General features: G+C 36.1%; 2 protein-coding genes across 2 annotated transcripts; both read right to left on the minus strand.

The window, feature by feature from the left end:
- Nucleotides 1–1,005: 1,005 nt before the first annotated feature.
- LOC140962103 (UPF0481 protein At3g47200-like) lies at nt 1,006–2,809 on the minus strand. Its single transcript, XM_073420967.1, has 2 exons — nt 2,708–2,809; nt 1,006–2,315 (listed from the first exon to the last, which is right to left on the minus strand). Exon 2 carries the CDS (start codon nt 2,284–2,286, stop codon nt 1,018–1,020), a length of 1,269 nt encoding a protein of 422 aa, XP_073277068.1. The 5' UTR covers nt 2,287–2,315; nt 2,708–2,809; the 3' UTR covers nt 1,006–1,017.
- Nucleotides 2,810–18,830: 16,021 nt separating this feature from the next.
- LOC140960976 (uncharacterized) lies at nt 18,831–19,268 on the minus strand. Its single transcript, XM_073419303.1, has 2 exons — nt 19,044–19,268; nt 18,831–18,962 (listed from the first exon to the last, which is right to left on the minus strand). Exons 1-2 carry the CDS (start codon nt 19,266–19,268, stop codon nt 18,831–18,833), a joined length of 357 nt encoding a protein of 118 aa, XP_073275404.1.
- Between the last annotated feature and the right edge of the window lie 2,750 nt (nt 19,269–22,018).

A 22,018-nucleotide genomic window follows, 5' to 3' on the forward strand; every position in this document is an offset into this window, starting at 1 on the left:
TAAGATTTAATTACATTCAGTTTAACCGATTTTTAAATTCAATGTAGATACCAAACTGATAAACTAATTGACCAATAATTTTTTTTTAAAAAAATAACCAAAGTATTGATTAAATCGAATAGAATTTCTGATTTAATTGGGTCCAGTCTATTATTTCAGTTAAACGGAGCTTTTAGCTCACCCATTGAGGAGATTGTGTTTTTTTTTTTGAATTTTGTTTTGTGTTATTTTTCCTATTTATTTTGTTTCTTTATGTATCATTGACATGTAATGTATATACATATATATAAGTGTATATATTATATATATTTATGTATACATCATGTATGCTTACATGTGTATATATAAAATATTTATACATATGATCAGTGCTTAGAATGCTCCTAGTAGCAGTTGATCGTATAATCGATACTTAAATTATTCAATAGGTTCAATTTCCCAACCGTGCAATTTCCAATCCTAAAAAAATCAGTGTAATAAAAGCTGTCAACAATACCAATTCTGTAAAAACCGTTGTTAAAAATATTCAATACAAGCAGTTTTCATAATGTTCCTAATAGTTATATCAACATGAGCAGTTTGTAATAGCGGTTTATAAAATCAATACTAAAAAGTATTCAGCATGTGTAATTTTCAAACCAATCCTAAAAGAATATAGCAATAAAAACAGTTCATATCATCTGTTTTGTGAAACGATTGTTAAAAATATTCAATATGAGTGGTTCTCAAAATTTTTCTAACAGTTATATAAACAGTTAGTAGCCAATACTAAAAATATTCAAAATACATAATTTTCAAACCAATCGTAAAAGAATGGAGCAATAACAACGGTCATAGAGCCAATTTATTTGTATTAATGTATAATCAAGGTCTTTATCTATATTGATTGCATTGGTATACAGATAAAGTAAAACAAAACCATAAATATAAATTATATTAAATTAAAGACTGTTAATTACAACTGAATGAATAAATTCTTTAGCCAACGGTTGACTTACAGGACATCTACTCTGACAATTATTTGAGTCCAGAGAACACCGTTTGAGTTGCAGTGAGAAGCAGCAGTATGATAGCAGCTAGTATAGACATAATAGCCCAAGGGCTATTCAAGTGGTGTTGCTTCAAGTTCGCCATCCACCTATTTCTTCGTCGCTCGAAGTAGGCATTCACGCACTCAAAGATTTTCGAATAGATAAAATTTTGTCCATTACAAGAAACAAAGTCTCCGAGTTTAATGAACATGTTGGAAACCACTTTACCATCACCCAGCCAATTGTCCATAATCCCATGGCGACAAAGTATTTCAACATCCGCCGGGGAATTGATCAAGCAATCAAGAAACTTCACATAATCTGTCACATAGTTGAAAGCGTCCCCAAAATACTGCTCGTAAGCAATGAGATTTCTGAAAAAAGACTCGGTTCTATCTCCAATATACAGAGGGGGCAACAGCAAATATCCATTTTCAAATCTGATATCGAACAACGACCCCCTTTCGCTTCTTTTCAACTTCACATTGGCATTTCTAAGCTCTGTTGCGGAGTTTATAAATCGCCATGTACGTTGTCCATCCTTTGTATTGTCATCAATATCCAACATAGTTAAAAGAGGGCGCCAGCTGATATGTATCAACTCAAGTAAATGCTTTATCTCATTTGAACTTTTCTCTATGTTCGATCTACATCCTTTTCCAGGGAATATCTTGCGCATAAATTTTAAAGCGAGGTACATTAACCTACTATGGTTGTTTGGAACCTCAATCAGGTCAAACAACTTACACAGAATAAAGAATGGAATTTGGTTCTCAAACAACATAAGATCCCGCCTAATGCTGGCTCTCATCCATGCCCTTCCGAATATGGGGTCATTCTTTTTTGTCAACTCATGAACCATGTTATACTTCCGTACTAATTCAATGATAAAACAACCGTCTAATACCAACATTTCCGTAAACTCAGGTGCAGTAAGGCTAATAGGTTCGGCATAACATTTCCGTGCCTCTTGTTCCATTTCCCCAATAGCCGAGACATAAACCGATATATTATGTTCTTTGCATTCAAGAAGTGACTTTAGATACCGAAACTTGTGCTCCTCCATCATCTTTACACTATTTTTATCACGATGATATGGTCCAATTGCTAAAATATGCGGTTCGTAGGCCTTATCATTGACATTTCGTAGATGGCTATGTAACTTGAAAATAAAATTTTTTGACTTTTCGGTGGTAAGGCCATCAAGTTTTTTACTTATGCTTGTGCAAACCTTTGTTTCGTCACCTGGTTGCATATCTACTGAAATATGGAGAAATGAAAGTCCTGTCACAAGAAAATCCATACAAGTATAATCAATAAGAGCAATCTAGCTAGCTCATAAAAAAATAATAATAACTTTGGGATTATTTGTTGAGCTAAAGATATCATGTTTGACATGAAACTTCACACTACAGCATGATGCAATTAAAGAAATTAAAATCAAGAAGAGTATAGCCTTCTGCTCAATTAAATTCTATTTCAAGTTCACTATCAAATCAACAAAATCAAGCAATCCACAGACCCCACCTTCAAGATATATAGGTACTAGAATGGTTAAATCATTGCCAACTACTACAGGAAAAACCCGTAAAAAAGTCAACCTAGAGAAATCTCCATAGAGGTTTTGATCCTGGCAGATAAATAAACGAAATATTAGAGGGAAAGAAAGAACTTACAGCAAGTAAACGAGCAGTTTTCTATCGATTTTCAGCAACTTCTTGTGGTATTGCTCAAACTTACGTGCCATATTTATTTTGTAGCATCAGTCGGACACCCCCGAGAACAAAATTCGTTGACTTTCAGTTATCGTAAGTGTGTAAATTACCCCTTCTTTATTTGTTAAACCTTTCATCGAAATTTGTTAAACCTTTCGTCGAAATGTTCTTGGGTCAATGCGACACCTCTCGTTGAAATGTTCAGAAACCAAATAAAACTCATCTAAATCAAAAAAATTTAAAGAATTAAAGTGCACCGTACGTTGGGATTTGCTCTTACAAGTTACAATCGATATAATTATAATATAAAATCCTACTAAATTGAACCAAACAAGTTATTGATATAACAAAAATATAAAAATTTATCTTTTAATTGCGTAATTATATGAGCATTAAGGTTACATGTTTAATTTCCTTGCCAAAAAAAAGTTATTTCTAATTGAGTTTTACAGTTTATTTACCCTTTTTAAGAGATATAAAGGATAAAAAAAAATTAATTTTGGAATATCTCTAATTTTATTGTTAACTTTGTAATGTTTTATTTATATAATTTTATTTTTTAAATCTTCGATGCTAATATTCGTATATTTATATAGATTTATTAGACAAATTAGATGATGTTTAAAAAAAGTTGGGATATTTAATTTGAAAAAAATAAAATAAAATTTAAAATCAATCATCCATATCAAACCCATTTGTACATGTGTTTCTTTTCCTAGGAACAAACGACTTTGGCATAGGATCCTAGCTCAAGGTCGTGCATCTTATAATTTTTATTTCAACTTTACGAACTCCATTTTATTGGTGTATTTTCCAGAACCAATTTTGTTAGACTACCATTTTCTCACACTCAAGATCTAACAGAAGTTTTAAAAAAATTTGTTGGAAACTAAATTTCGGTGGTTTTACAAACTGATTGTTTATTAGATCGAACTAACTGATCGAGAAGACTGGTGGTAACTGATCAAAATACGCGTACTAACTGATTGTCTTAACTAAAGATTATATGCATGTTTAAATTTTATAAAGTGATGATAATATGAAACGTTGAAGGAAGTGAAGTAATTGTGTAACGCCCCGAAAATTTAAAGGTCCACGCGAACCACATGCATGCATTTATTAAATTCTTTTATATTTTAATTAAATGTTTTAATTGCATGGATTAATCATGCTGTGCATATTTACATGTTTAAAAATATTTTTTTTACATGGTTGCATTAAAATATATTTTTAAAGGTTATTCGAGTTGCGATCGAGGATTGGAGACCGATGGCTGAAAAATAGAAAATGTTTTTATTGGTTAATTGTTTTTAATTATTTAAATTAAGGGTAATGCTTTTTATTATTTTTGAAAATAAGGGGTATTTGAGATTAAATTTATACGCCGGGACGTAATTTTTATCGGTGTTGGTTTTTCAACAAAAACACGAGCGTTTTGGCAACCCGGCTAATAAATTCACAAATTCTGTTAAACAAAATATTTTAATTAAACACTAATTGGATAAATGGGCCTAATTAATATTTTTAATGGGCCTAAGCTAGCCATTAGAGTTTGATTAGGATTTTAATTATTATTTAAAGTGCAAAACCTATCCTAACCCAAACAAAATCCCACGCCCCACACCCCAACTCAATGCAAATTATTTCCACAAATTCTCCCTCAAATACACGGCACACACATCACCAAATTAAGAGAAAAGTTTGAAGGTTCTTCAAGGAAAATCAATCCTCCCTCAAATACACGGCACACACATCACCAAAACTTAGGCTTTTAATAATTATTTGAGCTTGGAAGGGTAGAATAAATATTAAAAATGCTATTTTTAAAATTTGGGATCAAAATAACGAGTTTTGGAATTATCCGGGATTTAATCACCGCACAAAACGTTAATTAACGAGTTAATTGAAACGCCTAGTTTTAAGCTTCATAAAATTATGAAAAATTATAATTAAGCTCAAATAATTATTAAAAGCCTAAGTTTTCAATTTGGGAATTTTATATTAAGGTTTGGTTCAAGTCGGGATTAAAACGCATTAATACGTCACGTTTAAAGATTAATTTAAAAATCATCGATTTATGCTAAATAAAAATATGAGAAAATTCATGTAGGCTTAAATAATTATTTGGGACATGTTAGAGTCAATTAAATTAAGAAAATGACAAAAACGTGAAATTTTACGTCCAGGGGTAAAACGGTCTTTTTACACCTGAAATTTAGTAAACGTCATGACAGTGTCCTAAAAGCTGTTTTATATGCTAATATGATTATTTTCAATGATTATGGATGTTTATGAATTTTTATATGTTAATATGTCAGTTTTAAATGTTTATGAATTTTTAAGATGTTAATATGTTTATTTTTAATGTTTATGGATTTTTAATATGTTAAAATGTTATTATAAATGTTTATAGATGTTTTTATGATTTAAAAAAACAAAAAGTTTATTTTAAATGTTATTTTAAATGTTTATGATGTTAAAATGTTTATTTTAAAACGTTTATGTTTTTTTATGTTAAAACGTTTATTTTAAATGTTCATGGATTTTTATGGTTTAATATTTGACATTTAAATGACATGTTGCATGCTTGGTTTAAAAGAAAAATGATATTATATGCATATTTTTATTAAGTGATGGAAATATGAAATGTTGAAGGACGTGAAGGGATTGTTACTAAATATGTTTGAAACATCGTGAGGGTTATAGTCCCAGTGGGAGCCCGACGATCGTGTTTCCGTTGATACGAATACGATGATATGATTGGAGATGTCGTGAGGGGATAAGGCCTTAGAGGGAGCCCATTTATGGGAAAAGGCCCCAGATGAAGCCCCGACGATCGTATTTTCAATGACACGAATATGTTAATACGTAAGGCCAAGGCCCAGTTGGCCGGTGAGAGTGTTGCTGGTGTTCCCGCCGCCCAGTACTGTGGTTACATGTAGATGGATCCATCGCTCAATACGTTTAAGAATACGAGTCACAATCACGATCTGAATTCAATAAACACGAATATGAATATGAATATGAACAAGAACATGAATATGAATACGAATATGAATATAAATATGTTAATATGAATATGTTTACGATGATAAGAAAATGTTTATGAATAGGTTTATGTTGATATGAAAATGTTTACGAAAATGTTTTTGTTTAAAGTGATGCATCATTTTAAGTACAAGTATTTTTCACTGTTGTATGTGATCTGTATATGTAGTACTTGTTATCAAGATTATGGTGTGTTGAGTTTTTAAACTCACTAGGTGTGATTGATGTAGGTGATTATGATAAAAATGTTATGGAGGTCTTGATGGTTGACTTCGCTGGACTGAAAGTGAATATAACCCGAGGACCGACGCTAGTTTTCCGCGCTAGTTTATGATTATGATTTATGTCAAGAATATTTTTACGACTATTTATTTATGTTTATGAGAGATTTTTGAGAGGTTATAGTATGGGCTATACTTTTCAGATAATATTTTTAGATTTGATAAAACGTTTGACGATTTTATGATTCAAACTATTTCCTTTGATTTTTAAATGATAGTTGGGTATTTTATTTTAAAAATGGTGTCAAGGTATTTTAAAGTATATATATGTATATTTTGAATTATATAGATTAAGGAGGAAAAAAAATTTCTAGCACAATTTAAGAAAACGAATAGTAGACGTTTGAAATTGTGACTACGATGATATGTTGAGATATCGTGAGGGTGACGGTCTCAGTGGGAACCCGACGATCGTATTTCTATTGATATGAATATGAAGATATGAGGATAAGAACGAGGATATCGTGAGGGAAAAGGCCTCAGAGGGAGCCCATTTATGGGAGAAGATCACAGAAGGAGCCAGACGATCATATTTCCATTCGATGAGGATAGGCCAAGGCCCAGTTGACCAGTGAGAGTGTTGCTGGTATCTCCGCCGCCCAGTAATGTGGTTACATGTAGATGGATTCATCGCCCAACACTTAGACGTAAATGAACAAGAAAGTCACAATTAACGATCTGAATTCAACGGAAGGAAAAAGGAATACGTATATGATGATGATAATATGAATACGTAATGTTTTTGATGTTATGAATATGAATATGGTTATGATGTTATGAAAACGTTTATGCAAAAGTTAATGAATATGCTTATGAAAATATTTACGAAAAGGTTTATATTTAAAGTTTATACATCATGAAAATGTTTACGAAAATGTTCATGTTTAAAGTTTACGCATCTTCATGAAAACGATATTTTAAGTACAAATATTACTGTTGTATGTGATCTATATATGTATTACTTGTTATCAAGAATATGATGTGTTGAGTCTTTAGACTCATTAGGTGTGATTGATGCAGGTAATTATGATGATAATGTTTATGGAGGTCTTGATGGTTGACTTTGCTGGACTGTAGGTGCACATAACCCGAGGTCCGACGCTAGTTTTCCGCACTAGTTATGATTTATGATTTTAAGTGATGTTAAAGATATTCTATGATTTTATTTATGTTATGAGAGATTTTTGAGAGGTTATAGTATGTGATATACTTTTCAAATAATGTTTTTAGATTTGGTACAACGTTTAACGATTTTATGCTTTAAACTATTTCCATTGATTTTAAAATGTTAGTTGATGGTTTATTTTTAAAATAGTGCAAGATATTTTTAAAGTATATATATGTATATTTTGAATTATGGGGATTAAGGAGAGAAAAAAAATTTCTAGCACGTTTTAAGAAAAAGAATAGCAGACGTTTCAGTTAAGGTTTGAGCTCAAGTTTACATCTAAGAAATGGTTACAATTATGTTTGTATGGCGTTCGTTAAGTGTGATTGGGAACAACTCATTTTTGCAGCTGAGCCTGTTGGCAGTTCTTATAGTGCCCTGACAACTGTTCATGCATTTTTTTTAAATGTATATGTGGTTATTGAACATTGCTTTTTATGTTAATGTTAGTAACACGTTGTATGCTTGGTTTTAAGAAAAAGTATGCATGTGCATTAATTTTACAAGTGATGAATATGATGACATGTTTTTGAAGGAAGTGACTTGATTGTGACTAATGCGAACACGAACATGTAAGGCCAAGGCTCAGTGGAAGGGTAAAACTGAAACGTCTGCCCTTTTTATCGCTTAAGAGTACTAGAAATTTTTTTTTTAAAACCTCACATAGCATTCGGCCGAACCATAAAATTTCATGAAATATTTTTTAAATCATTTTAAAATAAACAACCAACTAACATTTTTCTAAATCTAAAAATAACATTTGAAAAGTATAGCCCATATTATAACCTCTCAAAAACCACTCATAATCATGATAAAAGTCATAAAATCTTTTAACATAAGTCATAACCTATATGTGGAAACTAGCGTCGGTCCTCGGGTCATGTGCACCTTCAGTCCAGTCGGATCAACCATCAAGACCTCCATTAGCATTATCATGATAACCTGCATCCATCACACCTAGTGAGTCTAAAAACTCAACACACCATAATCTTTATAACAAATAATACATATAAAACCACATGCAACAGTGAAAAATACTTGTACTTAAAATATCGTATTCATGAAGATGCATAAACTTTAAACATGAACATTTTCTTAAACATTTTCTTGATGCATAAACTTTAATTAAAAGGTTTTCATGATATGCATAACATAAACCTTATCTTTTTCCTTTTCCTCAACATGACATGACATAAAACCTTTTCATGATCATAAACATTTTTCCTTTTCCTTTACCTTTTCCTTTGTTGAATTCAGATCGTTAATTGTAACTTTCCTGATCATGATCATGAGGTCGATGGATCTATCTACATGTAACCACAGTATTGGCCGGCGGGGGACACCAGCAACACTCTCACCGGTCAACTGGGCCCTGGCCTATCATAATCGAATAGAAATACGATCGTCGGGGCTCCTTCTGGGGCCTTTTCCCATAAATGGGCTCCCTCTGGGGCCTTTTCCCCTCACGATATTCCCATTCTTCCGTTACCACAAAACCGTTACCACTTAACCGTTACCACGTATTCGTAATGATAAAAACACGGTCGTCGGGCTCCCACTGGGACCATAACCCTCACGACGTCGCCACCATTAACGAATTAGTCACAATCACTTCTCATCCTTCAACATTTTTCATTCACATCACTTAGAAAAATCATGAATAATATTTACCTTTTCCATTTTTGAAACCAAGCATGCAACATGTATTTTAAATGTCTTCCTTTAATCATAAAAATCCTTTAAACATTTAAAAATCATAAATTAATCATGAACATTTCATAAACATTTAAAAATAATCATAATATCATAAAAACAGCATTTAGGACACTGCATGACCTTTACTAATTTCTGGGTGTAAAAAGACCGTTTTACCTCTGGAATTGACATTTTACGTTTTTGACTTTTTTTTTAATTTCTTGACTCTAACATGTCCCAAATAACTATTTAAGCTTAAATTAATTTTCTCATATTTTTATTTAGCTTATAAAGAGGACTTTTAAATTAATCTTTAAATAAGACGTATTAATGCGTTTTAATCCCGAATTAAACCAAAACTTAATATAAAATTCCCAAATTAAAAACTTAGACTTTTAATAATAATTTAAGCTTAAAACTAATTTTCCATAATTTTATAAAGGTTAAAATTAGGCGTTTCAATTAACTCGTTAATTAGCGTTTCGTGCGGCGATTAAATCCCGAATAAATCCAAAACTCATTATTTTGATCCCAAATTTTAAACATAGTATTTTTAAGATTTATTCTACCCTTCAATGTCATGAGCCACCCCCGAGGACCCATGGATTCAATTTTTTGTTCTTAAATGTTCGTTTTTGACCCTTTGAGGAACACACCCAGCCATCTCCCAAAATACCCGAGCCACGCCCGAGCCACCATGAGCCAAACCCGAGCCAACCCATCTAGGCCCCATCCTGACCAAGCCCAGCCCCTAGAACCAACCCCTAAGTCGCTCAAACTCTCCTGAAAAGAAGACCAATTTCTGCACGTGTGTGAGGGTGAGACTCCTTGCATCTCTAGGACTCCTAACCCAACTAGGACTCTTCCAGCTGTTAAACCATTGGCCCCTCTCGACCCATACTGACCCTAGACCACGCCCAGCCTCGTCCCAGTCCAGCCCAAGCCTTGGAAACCAAGTAGCGAACAACCTGCGCGCTAATGTGCACCCTCACGCCCTCTCGAGCCAGCGGCTAGCCCAACCACTCCAGATCCTGTCCCAGCCCTTGCTCATCTTCCTTAGACCCTCTAGGACCCACCTGGCCCGTACCCAGGCTAGCCCAGCCACTTGAGCCATCGCCTAAAGCGCTGCAATCCTGCTGCAAGAGGATGCAGGCTGCGCGCAAGAGTTTCCCTCACTTTGCTCAAGCCAGGCGCGAACCCAGCCTCTCCATCCCCTGGCCCAGCCCTTGCCCATCATCCTTAAACCCTATAGGACCTACCTGGACTACCTAGCCCAGCCCCTCACCGAGTCACAGCCCCTGTACAGCAGCCTACCGAGTGTTGCTTGGGGAGAGTCCTAACTTTCGTGGACTCCTCCCCAGCCCTGAACCACGATAGGACTCTTCCTAGGACCTAGCCACAACCCTTAGGACCCAACCCCCAGCCCTGGTCGAGCCCCAAGACTCCATGCAAAAGAAACGAGCCACTTGAACCATACATGCACAAAACCACTTTGAAAACTCTCGGTCCCCCCCTTTTTTTTAGCCCACGGTTTCAGCTTTGTTTCCTTTCAATTTATCTTGTTTTGTTCAAGTTTCCATCATATTTTATCATGTTTTTGGCAGCGTATCCGTTGGATTCAAAAGATTTTTAAAACAAGCTTGAAATCATCGAAACCTTGAAATTATGTAACGTACCGTAAAATATTAGAACATTCATATTTTTCAAGCATAAACAATTAAATCATGCATAATATGATTTCTATGATGTTAAAAGAGTTTAGAAAACGTGCCTTTGCGTTTATAACGCTCGATTATTCGATCTTCGGCGAGGGTGCGACGTTGGAAGACCGGACGGCGAAGAACACAAGCTTTTCTTTTCTTCCTAAATTTCGAAAATCTGAATTGTGTGTGCAAAGGTGATTCACGGCTGTTTTGTGATGATTTGTGAGATTAAAAGACTTAGATTTACTTATTTATAAAGTTAATTACATATTAATGGGCTTTGGATTTTGGGTTTGCAATCTCAAGGGTAATTGAGCCTACTTAAATTAATTAAATTGGACCCAATAACACTTAATTAAATAAAACATAAAATTTCATAAAATTAGGTTCCATAAAATAATATTTTTGATCTTTTAAAACTCTTTGTTTGCCCAAAACCGTCTTCCCGGATAAAATCGAGCTCGTCTCGTAAAATAATTCGAACTCCAACATTTTTAGAAAAATTAAATCATTTTTAAATCATATTAGGAAGTCTTGCCATTATAAAAGTACATATTATTGTCTTGGTCGTCCCCGATCTCCTTTTCCCTGCCTATTATCGAATATTCGGGTAAAATCCTTAATTTCATGCAATCATGTCATATAATCATTTAATCATGCAAATCATACATTTAATTATGTTATAAATATCATGATAGCATTTAAAATCAATTAAATAAAATAATTAAGTAATTAAAATAATTTTGCATGCATGTGGTTTACGTGGACTGATTTTTCGGACGTTACAAAAACTGTCGCTGACGCCCCATCGTTGGGTACCGTGGTTTTACATCGATTGATCCAACGACTTAGAGCTGATACGAAAGTCACAACTAATGATCTGAATTCGAGAAGGAAAAATGAACACGTATATGTTGATACGATATGACATGGACTGATATGAATATGTTTACGCTTGTGTTTCTACTTTTGAAGATTATGAAACTTATGCTAATTACAGTACTTGTCACTGTTGCTTGATATGTATATGTACTCGTTATTACGGTTCAAGTGTGTTGAGTCTTTAGACTCACTAGGGGTGATTGATACAGGTGATCTTGAGGATGTGGAGACTGAAGGCGCTGAACACTGAGTAGACGTCAGCTTCTCGAAACTCTCTTGGCAATTTGATCCCCAAATAAACTTCGCATTTTTCTTCGTCAAGGCGGTCAGGGATACTTCAATAGAAGAAAAACATTGAATGAACTTCCGGTCGTAACCAGCTAGACCCAAGAAACTGTGGGTCTTGATTACACTCTTAGGTACTGTCCACACTATAACTGTCTCGACCTTGCTGGGATCGACCTCAAATCTATCTTTAGAAATATTGTGGCCTAAGAATGCCACTATCTCGAGCCAAAACTCGCACTTGCTGAACTTAGCGAACATTTTTCTATCTTGCAATATCTGTAGAGCCGTTCTTAAGTGCTGACTATGCTCTTCCCTACTCCTCAAATAAATCAAAATATCATCTATAATTACTATCATAAAATGATCCCGATACGACGGAAATACAAGATTCATGAGATCTACGAAAATTGCTGGCGCGTTCGTCAACTCAAATGGCATCAACATAAACTCGTATTACCCATATCGAGTCCTAAAAGCCATTTTATGAACATCTGGCTCCTTCACTTTCAACTGATGGTATCAGGAATGAGAGTAGCTAAGTCGCTCGTCCCTAGATGTCATCTGGGAATGTTGTTAATCCTAAACCACTCGTCCCTCTGATGACTCAATATAACTCAACAGAATCAACGTAAATTGTCGTCAAAGGAATCAAGGCTCAATATATTTTGCCAATACAATTTATGCATGAATGCAACAGAATAAACATTCAAGACACATAATAGCAAACGACATCTACTGAATATTCTTACATCCCAAGTATAACGTACAATACCACAGTAATTTAAGGGAATTTCTGATGAACTCGTCCAATGACATAACCTACAATATAAATTCGCTACACACTTCAATATATTGTATTCTAACTAACTAAAACAAATTAAATCGGCTCGATTAACATTCAAATTCCGGGCAGTCTATAAAACCCGTTAAGAATCTAAAATTTCAAGCTTAATACCTCAAGAATCGAGGCTAAAATGCAGAACGGTGATCTCGCGGAGGTGGCTCGCCAGAAAATTCACCATAAATACTGTTCCTACACCAGAAACCAAGCTAAAAATAGCTGAAAATCAGCTTAAAACAGGGAGAAAATAAAGGGCTTCTATTTCTTGCTCAATAACCCCACATCAACAAGAAAATCGAAGCTAGAAGCCCACCAAATCGGACAAAGAATAAAACGCCGCGGTTGGCTCGAACGTGAAGGATGGAGTTCTGGTTTCTGCCGATTCAGCTCAGAGACGGAACGCATAGCTAGGGAAAACCGACTGCTGGACTACCGTGCTACTACTCTGGCGGCTGGCGGCGCGACGCGACTGAAGCAGAAAGAAGAGAAAAGGTGCGACGAGGGGCAAGGCAGGGATATGCTTTTCTTTTTGGCTAATGATACACAATAATATAAAATGAGTTGGGTTAAATATTAATTGGAATGGGCTGGGCATATATATATATTGGGCCTCACAAAATCGAAGCTCCTTGCAGCTGATCAAACAAGTCCTCGATTCTAGGTAAGGGATATTTATGTTTGATGGTGACTCTGTTCAACTCTCTATAGTCAATGCAGAGTCGCATACTACCATCCTTCTTCTTCACAAATAATGCCGATGCGCCCCACAGAGAACAACTCGGATGAATAAAATCCTTGTCCAGCAACTCCTGAACTTGATCTTTCAGCTTTAGCATCTCGACTGGTGCGAGACGATAGGGTACCTTGGAGATTGGCACTGTACCCGTCATCAATTCAACAGAAAATTGCACATATCGCTCTAGTGGAATGTCAGAAACGTCCTCAGGAAAGACGCTAGGAAAATCTCTGGGGACCTCAACATTCTCTAACTTCTGACTGTCTGGAACAGGTACTGAGATAACACTCGCTAGAAAAGCTTGGTAGCAACCTTTCATAAGCTTCCTCGCACAGATGCTGAAGATAATGTGCGGCATTTGCTTGTTCCTTATCGCCTTAAAGACAAGATCAAATGCATTATTTTTTAAAATTAAATTCTATAAACTTTATTTTACAATTAAATAAGTATTATTGGGCTCAATTTAATTATTTTAAGTTGGCTAAATTTAATTATTTTAAGTAGGCCCAATTGCACCTATAGTTGAAGCCCAAAACCTAAGCCTGTTAACATGTTAATTAAATATTATAAATAAGTAAACCTAGGCTTCTAAACACCAATCAGCAGCCGAAAATCAAACACTTTACAAGAATGAAAGTTTGATTGGTACGGGAGAACTTGAAAACGATCTCTATAACTTAAAATTAAAAGATATTCCACTAAACAATGTCCAAGCAATAACAACAACAAACAAGCGAAAACAAGATACTTTAAATTCGGCACACTTATGGCATGCTCGATTAGAACATATTTCCTTAAGAAGGATGAACAAGCAAGTGGGAGTAGGCATGTTTGATATGTATGATATTAATTCTCTCACGACTTGTGAATCCTGTCTAAAAAGAAAGATGACAAAAATTCCTATTTAGGGCCACGTGGAGCGAGCCAAAGGATTATTGGATCTTATCCATACCTATGTGTGTGGTCCGCTTAGCATCACCACTAAGCATGGACATGCCTACTTCATTACCTTTACCGATGATTTTTTGAGGTATGGTTATGTGTATTTGATGGAATACAAATCTGAAGCCTTTGAAAGGTTCCAAGAATTCAGAAGTGAAGTAGAAAAACAGTTGGGACGAAGCATCAAGTCACTTCGATCGGATCGAGGTGGTGAGTACTTGAGTGCCGAGTTCCAAGAGTATCTTAGGGAGAATGGGATTCTCTCACAGTGGACTCCACTTGCTACACCGCAGTTGAATGGTGTTTTAGAGCATCGTAACCGAACTTTGATGGACATGGTTCTGTCTATGATGGGGTTCACGGAGTTGCCGCCATCCTTTTGGGGATATGCACTTGAGACAGCGACACTGTTGTTGAATAATGTCCATTCAAAGGCAGTTGATAAGACACCATATGAGATATGGAGGGGTAAGCCCCCCAAATATTCTTATCTTAGAATATGGGGATGTTCTGCTTATGTGAAGCAGGTAGTGGAAGATAAATTTGATAGTCGATCCATTTTATGTTACTTTGTGAGATATCCAAGGAATTCAGTCGGATATTATTTCTATCATGCCCAAGAAAAAAAGGTGTTTGTTTATAGGAATGCAACCTTTTTGGAAAAAAAATTTCTATTAGATAGAAAATGAGAGATGATAGAACTCGAAGAGGTTCGAGAGACACCCACAATTGTAGAACCAACATCCGAAGAGCCATGAGAGGAGATACAAGTTCTTAAAAGATCCGAGAGAGTATTGAGACCACCTATGAGGTATTGTCTGCTTCTTGAAGAGGGCCATGATGAGCCTAACCATGGATGTGATCCAATGACATTTAAGGAAGCGTTATCTGATGCTGATTCATCCAAGTGGCTTGAAGCTATGGAATCTGAGATGAATTCCATGCATTCAAACCAAGTGTGGAATCTTGTGGATCCACCTGAGGGAACTGTTCCCATATCGTATAAATGGATTTACAAGAGGAAACTTGGGACGAATGGGAAGGTATTGAACTTCAAAGCGCGATTGGTAGCAAAAATCTATACTCAAAGACAAAGAGTGGACTTTGAGGAAACCTTTTCTCTAGTTGCAATGTTCAAGTCTATAAGGAAATTGCTAGCTATAGCTGCATGGTATGACTATGAGATATGACATATGGATGTAAAGACAGCCTTTCTTAATGGGGATATTAAAGAAGAGATTTACATGTCTCAACCTGAAGGGTTTACATCTATCGGAAGTGAGCATATGGTATGTAAACTTTAGAAATCTATTTATGGTCTAAAACAGGTTTCTAGGAGTTGGAACCTAAGATTCAATGGTACAATCAAAGAGTTTGGTTTTACTAAGAATCCTGCGGAACCCTGTGTGTGTAAGAAGGTCAATGGGAGTGCTGTGACATTCCTGGTACTTTATGTTGATGGCATTCTACTCATCCGGAATGATGTAGGGATGTTGCAATCAATTAAAATATGGTTAGATAGTAAGTTCTCGATCCAAGACTTGGGTGAAGCATCTTTTGTATTGGGAATACAAATCTATCGAGATAAATCAAGAATATTTCTTGGTCTCACCCAGTCCACATACATTGATACCATCGTTAAGCGGTTCTCGATGGATGAGCCCAAGAGAAGACATCTACCAATGTGTCATGGCGTGTCCCTATCCAAGACTATGTCTCCCAAGACTGATGCAGAGATAGCGGCGATGACAAGCATTTCGTAAGCATCTGCAATTGGTAGTATAATGTATGGGATGATATCTACACGTCTTGACGTGGCTTTTGCACTAAGTGTAGTGAGTAGATATCAATCGAACCCTGGTCTTCTATACTGGAAAGCTGTGAAAGACATCCTCAAGTATTTGAGAAGGACAAAGAAGTTGTTCTTGGTCTATAGGAGTAGAGAACTGAAATTGGAAGGCTATACCGACTCTAGTTTTCAAAGAGATATCGATGACTCAAAGTCAACCTCTGGTTCTTATTCATGCTCAATGGCGTTGCTGCCTCTTGGAATAGTTCCAAGCAAGATAGTACTGCGGATTCCACCACTGAGGCCGAATACATTGCTGCATCAACTATAGCAAAAGAGGCTATTTGGTTAAGGAATTTTGTCCAAGAGTTGGGCGTCATTCCTAATGGAGTTGCTCATGTCCTGGTGTTTTATGACAACACGGGAGCCATTGCTCAGGCGAAGGAGCCAAGGTCACATAAGAAATCCAAACATGTATTGAGAAAGTACTACATCCTCCGAGAGATTGTGGAAAGAGGAGAAGTGTCGATAATGTTGCTGATCCACTAACTAAGCCTTTACATGGACCATTATTCAAGAAACATCACGAATCGATGGGTTTGAAGCATATGGGTAGTTGGCTATAGTGCACGTGGGAGATTGTTAGAGTAGATACCCGTCAAGCCAAGTATTGGCCTAGGGTTCATGTTGAAACTCTATGTATAAACAATCTTTATTTTAATTATATTTGAAATTATTGTTTTGGCACATCTTTATCTATATACCCATGCTAGTTGCATAGATAAAGTCCTTGAATATACAAATAGTAGAAAGAATATAAGATGCTCATATGATGAGTATCATGAAACTAATATTTGGAATATTGTATATTCTAAACAGTTCCTAGTCGATTCAGCCACCGTTAAGAAGGATAAAAGACACTTGAGTTTGATACTAGTATCTATGATGTGAGTACCATGTTTCATTGGTAGGGGACATTGTGATGTCCGAGCATGCAGATAGGTGTTCCTTGTAGAGTGCACTGAGCAATCCTCCATAAAAGACTTTCCAAGTGGTTCTCACTTATCGAGTGGAAACGTCCTAGTTTATGGTTGTACATCATTAGTCCTTATGACCCGGGACAACATTGAGACTCTATATGCTAGCATTGCAATTTGACTTGTTTACCGACTCTTATGGGGTCATCAGGTGGCAAGGTTGGGTGTTCTGTCGAAACATTTATGAGTCAATGCATTGTAATCGGGGATTCACAGCTTACCTTTGGGTATGGATATCCTATGTGATCTCATTTGTATGTAGTTTGAAATCTCCGATCAAAGTGTTGGTGGTAATTAAGAAATGGGTTTCTTAGATTACATCATCGATGCAACAACGACATGACACATAGTATCGATTCTTTGACAACTCTCGATATACCAATAGTTGTCGAATCGGTCGAGATATATAAGATGAAGGGACCGTACTGTACGCTAACCATAATGGATTGGTTCTTGCATGCACTATCATTTGATAGATAGGGAATCATGTAAGCGATGCTGCTAGGCTTTTAACATGATTGGTTGAGTACTATCAGACTTGAGTTATGACGTTATTATTATCAAAGAGTTGATAAGTAAGAATGGAGCAACTGAGGTATGCTCATATAAAGACACGATGTGAACCCACGACTAGTTGTATCATTGAACCATTGAGGGTCACACAAGTGCTAACTTTCTAGATCCCGTTGAGAATGAAATTAGTTCAATGTGTTGAACGACTTATAAAGGAGTTTATAAGCGCAAAGAAAAATAGAAGTATGACTACTATAAGAGGATTATGAAGAATGCAACTTTTAATTTGTGGAAGTGTTCCTAAATTAAAAGATGACTCAAATAAATAATGTATTTGAAAATTGTGATTTTCATAAACATTATTATGGACTAAATTAAATTAATTAAATAATAGTGGGCCTAGTAGAGTCCAAATAATTAAATTAATTCAAGTGTTGAATTAATTAAATAACATTGGGTCTTGTAGAGCCCAATTGGAAATAATTATTCAACTAGTGGGCTTGAGTAAATTCAATTAAAGTTTAATTGATATAAAATATGTTTGATACATTTAAATAAAAGTCCATGAGCTTTGTAATTGTTACAAGCTAAAATAAAATGCATGCATGGGAGGAGAAGGGTTGGAGGCAACTTTTTCAATAAAAAAAATCATGGCATGCTCATGCACTTTTCAACTTTTTCAAGCATCAAGAAAGTTTTCTTCTCTCCTCATTGCACAAGCAATGGCCGAAAATTCCTTTCATCTTTCTCTCCATTTCTTTTTCTTCAATTGTTGATGAAAGCATACTCTTCTCAAAGAAAAATCCTCTAATTTTTCTAGTGCAAAATTAGAGGGGATCTTTTTTGTTAGTGGTGGACCTAATTTTAAGGAATTTGAGAAAGGAGTGCTCTTTGATACCTTGTAGATTGTCTGCCATGAAGAGCTAAGTTGTTTACAACTTAATTAGAGCCAAAACATCAATCCTTGTGATTGATAAGTAAGAAATTCTAAACACACTATGTATGACATATTTGTGTTTTTGTTATTTGCTACACATCATTGTGGGTGCTAGGTTTTTCCCCTTGTGAAAACATTATTTTGAAACTTCTATTGCGTATCTGGGCACCGTAACCGATCTCTTTTCACTCCGGGTAGCGACTCCTCATGTCGGTCTCAATTTCTCAAGTAGCTTCCTCCTCCGAATGATTTAGCCACTTGACTATGACCATATGAATGACCTTATTCCAAAGCCTTCTTTCTTGCCTATCCAGAATCTGCATAGGCCTTTCCTCGAATAAAATATTTGCAATCAACTACAGAGGTTAATAATTCAGCACATGTGAAGGATTCGACATGTACTTTTGTAGCAATGAGATATGGAACATATTATGCACTCCAGCCAGCATAGGTGGCAATGTCACTCTATAAGCTAAAGCTCCAATCTTCTTTAAAACCTCAAACGGTCCTATGAACCTCGAACTGAGTTTGCCTTTCTTGCAAAATCTCATAAAACCCTTCATAACTACTACTTTCACAAACGCGTGGTCGCCTACTCTAAACTCTAGATCCCTTCTCTGCTTATCAACATAGATTTTCCGGCGGCTTTGAGCAGTCTTCATCCTATCTCGGATTTTGAATACTAGCTTCGATGTCTGTTTGATCAATTCCGGTCCTAATTCTCCTCTTTCACCAACCTCATCCCAATGTATCGTTGACCTATATTTTCTCCCATAAAGTGTCTCCTAATGAGCCATACCTATAGATGATTGGTGGATATTGTTATAGGTGAACTCTACTAGAGATAACTTCGCTTCCCAGCTGCCCTAGAAATCGATCACACAAGCTCGGAGTAGATCATCCAAAATTTGAATCACCCTTTTGGACTGACCATCGGTCTGAGTATGAAACGATGTACTGAACAACAACTTCGTTCCCATAGCCGAATGAAGACTCTTCCAGAAAGACGACGTGAACCTCGGATCTCTATCTGAAACAATAGACACTGAAATTTTGTGCAATTGGATTATCTTTCGGATGTACAGCTTTGCGTACTGAGTCATGGTGAATGTCATCTTAATAGGTAGAAAGTGCGCTGATTTCGTAAGACGATCAACTATCACTTAAATGGCATTGAATCCCCTAATATTCCTTGGCAATCTCACTACAAAATCCATCGTAATATTTTCCCATTTCCATTCAGGAATAGGAAATGGCTTAAACTTTCCTGCTGGCCTTTGGTGTTCTGCCTTAACTTGATGGCATGTCAAACATCGGGCACAAAACGCAAGACGTCTCGTTTCATGCCCGACCATCAATACAATGTCTGCAAATCCTTATACATCTTCGTACTTCTAGGATGAATGGAGTACAGAGTATTATGGGGTTCTTTCATAACTTCTCTTAGTAAATCACCACTAGGAACCCAGAGTTGATCTCGATATCGAACTATGCCGTCCCCCTCCAAATACAGCTTCCGACACTTAGATTCATCTCTCAGTCTCCATTTATGTAATTGATAATTGGAAGACTGACCTTCACGGATTCTATCCCTCTGAGTCGACTTGTAAGGTTTAGAAATTTAAACGACGTAACCTGACTACATGCAAATCTAGGGTTTCATTAAAATATTTATTTAATGATTTTTAAATACATGTGTATGACATGATTATGTGATTTTCTTTCATGAGTTACTAGATTTCTTTTTTATGGGCTTTTAGTAGTACCTTACGCGCGAACGAGGAACGGAGACCAGGGAGAGTTAAGGAAAATGTTTTATTTAAATAATTACCTTCAATTATTTAATATATGGTGTATTTAATATGAATCTTTGAATATGAGCCTTTTAAAGATATTTTTACGCATCAAGCCATATTTTAAACCGGTAGGCAGTTTTTAGCTAAGTGAAGAACTTTTTGAGAGTTCGGGTAATATTTTTGAAAACACACCTTAACGAAATATATTACGTACATTTCATTGGGCCTAATGGGCTTGTTTTTGGGCTTTTGGGCCTAGATCTCAACACTCTAATATTATAAACCTATGCCCATTATCCTAAATAACTATTATACAAAATTTTCACTTCCAAACCCTACCCCCACCTCCCCTCTCTCGGCTGCCCACCTCAAGAAAGATTAGCAGCAGCCTTGGCACCTTTTTTGCAAGCAAAGTTCAGTAGAAACTTGTCCCGCCTCTCGAGTGCTCGTCGCTCACCTCGTTGGTTCAAATTCTTTGAGCGTTTTTATACTAAGGCACGCCCGATTCCTTTACTTTCTCATCTTTCACACTGTAATACATGTTTTGGAATGATTATGCATGATACTTATCGGATTGAATGATTTGGCTAGGTATTTTCACGTTTGCTTCATGTTTAGGATTTTCGCTTCTATGTATATGTCGTTTTTGACATGTATTGCAAGGGGCTGCCAGGATCAAGGGTTATAGGACTCAAATCACGTCTGGTTGATGATGTTAAGCGCTAGGTTAAGAGGTGGATTGGGTTGGTATGAGGTCGATCGAAATTTCCGTGTTGATGGCTCGATTTTGGAGGGTTTGGGTGGTTCACGTGCATTCGAGTGCATGGGATTGAGGTCCATGGCTAGGGCAGTTCAGTAAAGTTCAGTGTTGGTCTAGGATAGGCTGGTGCGAGCCTGGTCTAATCCAGTTGGGCGCGGGGTAGAGGTTCGCTTCGTAGTTGAATTGGGGTTTTTGTTCACAGGATTAGCGTCGTAGCGCTGCCCTTTTAGCGCCGCAATACTTGAGCTTTTTCTTGCATTTATGCATGATGCCTAGGCTCTTACAAGCATCGCAGTGCTACTCAGCCAGCACCTAGGCGCTAGTCCTGCACTTGAGAGTATTTGATTTTGGCGAGTATGTGTCATTTTGGGTGTTGATATGTCAATGTGTTCAAGTTTGTTGACGGTTTAATTGGGTCATACAGGGTTTGGTTAGGATCCTTTGAAATATGGTTTAAGTTTGGACTAAAACAGGGACTCTGGTCTACGTTTTTAAGTGAATTATAGAAGTTAAGGTTTGAGCCCGAGTTTAAGTCTAAAAAATGGTCAAAATGTTTGTAAGGCGTTTGTTAAGTGTGATTGGGAACATGTCATTTTTGCAGCTGAGCATGTTGGCAATCTTGGCAGTGCCCTGACAACTGTTCATGCATTTTATTAAAATGTATATATGGTTATTGAACATGGATTTTTATGGTAATGTTAGAAACACATTGCATGATTGGTTTTAAGAAAATGTATATATGTGCATGAGTTTTACAAGTGAAGAATATGATGACATATTTTTGAAGGAAGTGAGTTGGTTGTGACTAATATGAACAAGAACACGAACACGAACATGAAAGGCCAATGCTCAGTGG

Source organism: Primulina huaijiensis, chromosome 16 (assembly GCF_012295235.1).
Source record: "Primulina huaijiensis isolate GDHJ02 chromosome 16, ASM1229523v2, whole genome shotgun sequence".
Classification (NCBI taxonomy): domain Eukaryota; kingdom Viridiplantae; phylum Streptophyta; class Magnoliopsida; order Lamiales; family Gesneriaceae; genus Primulina; species Primulina huaijiensis.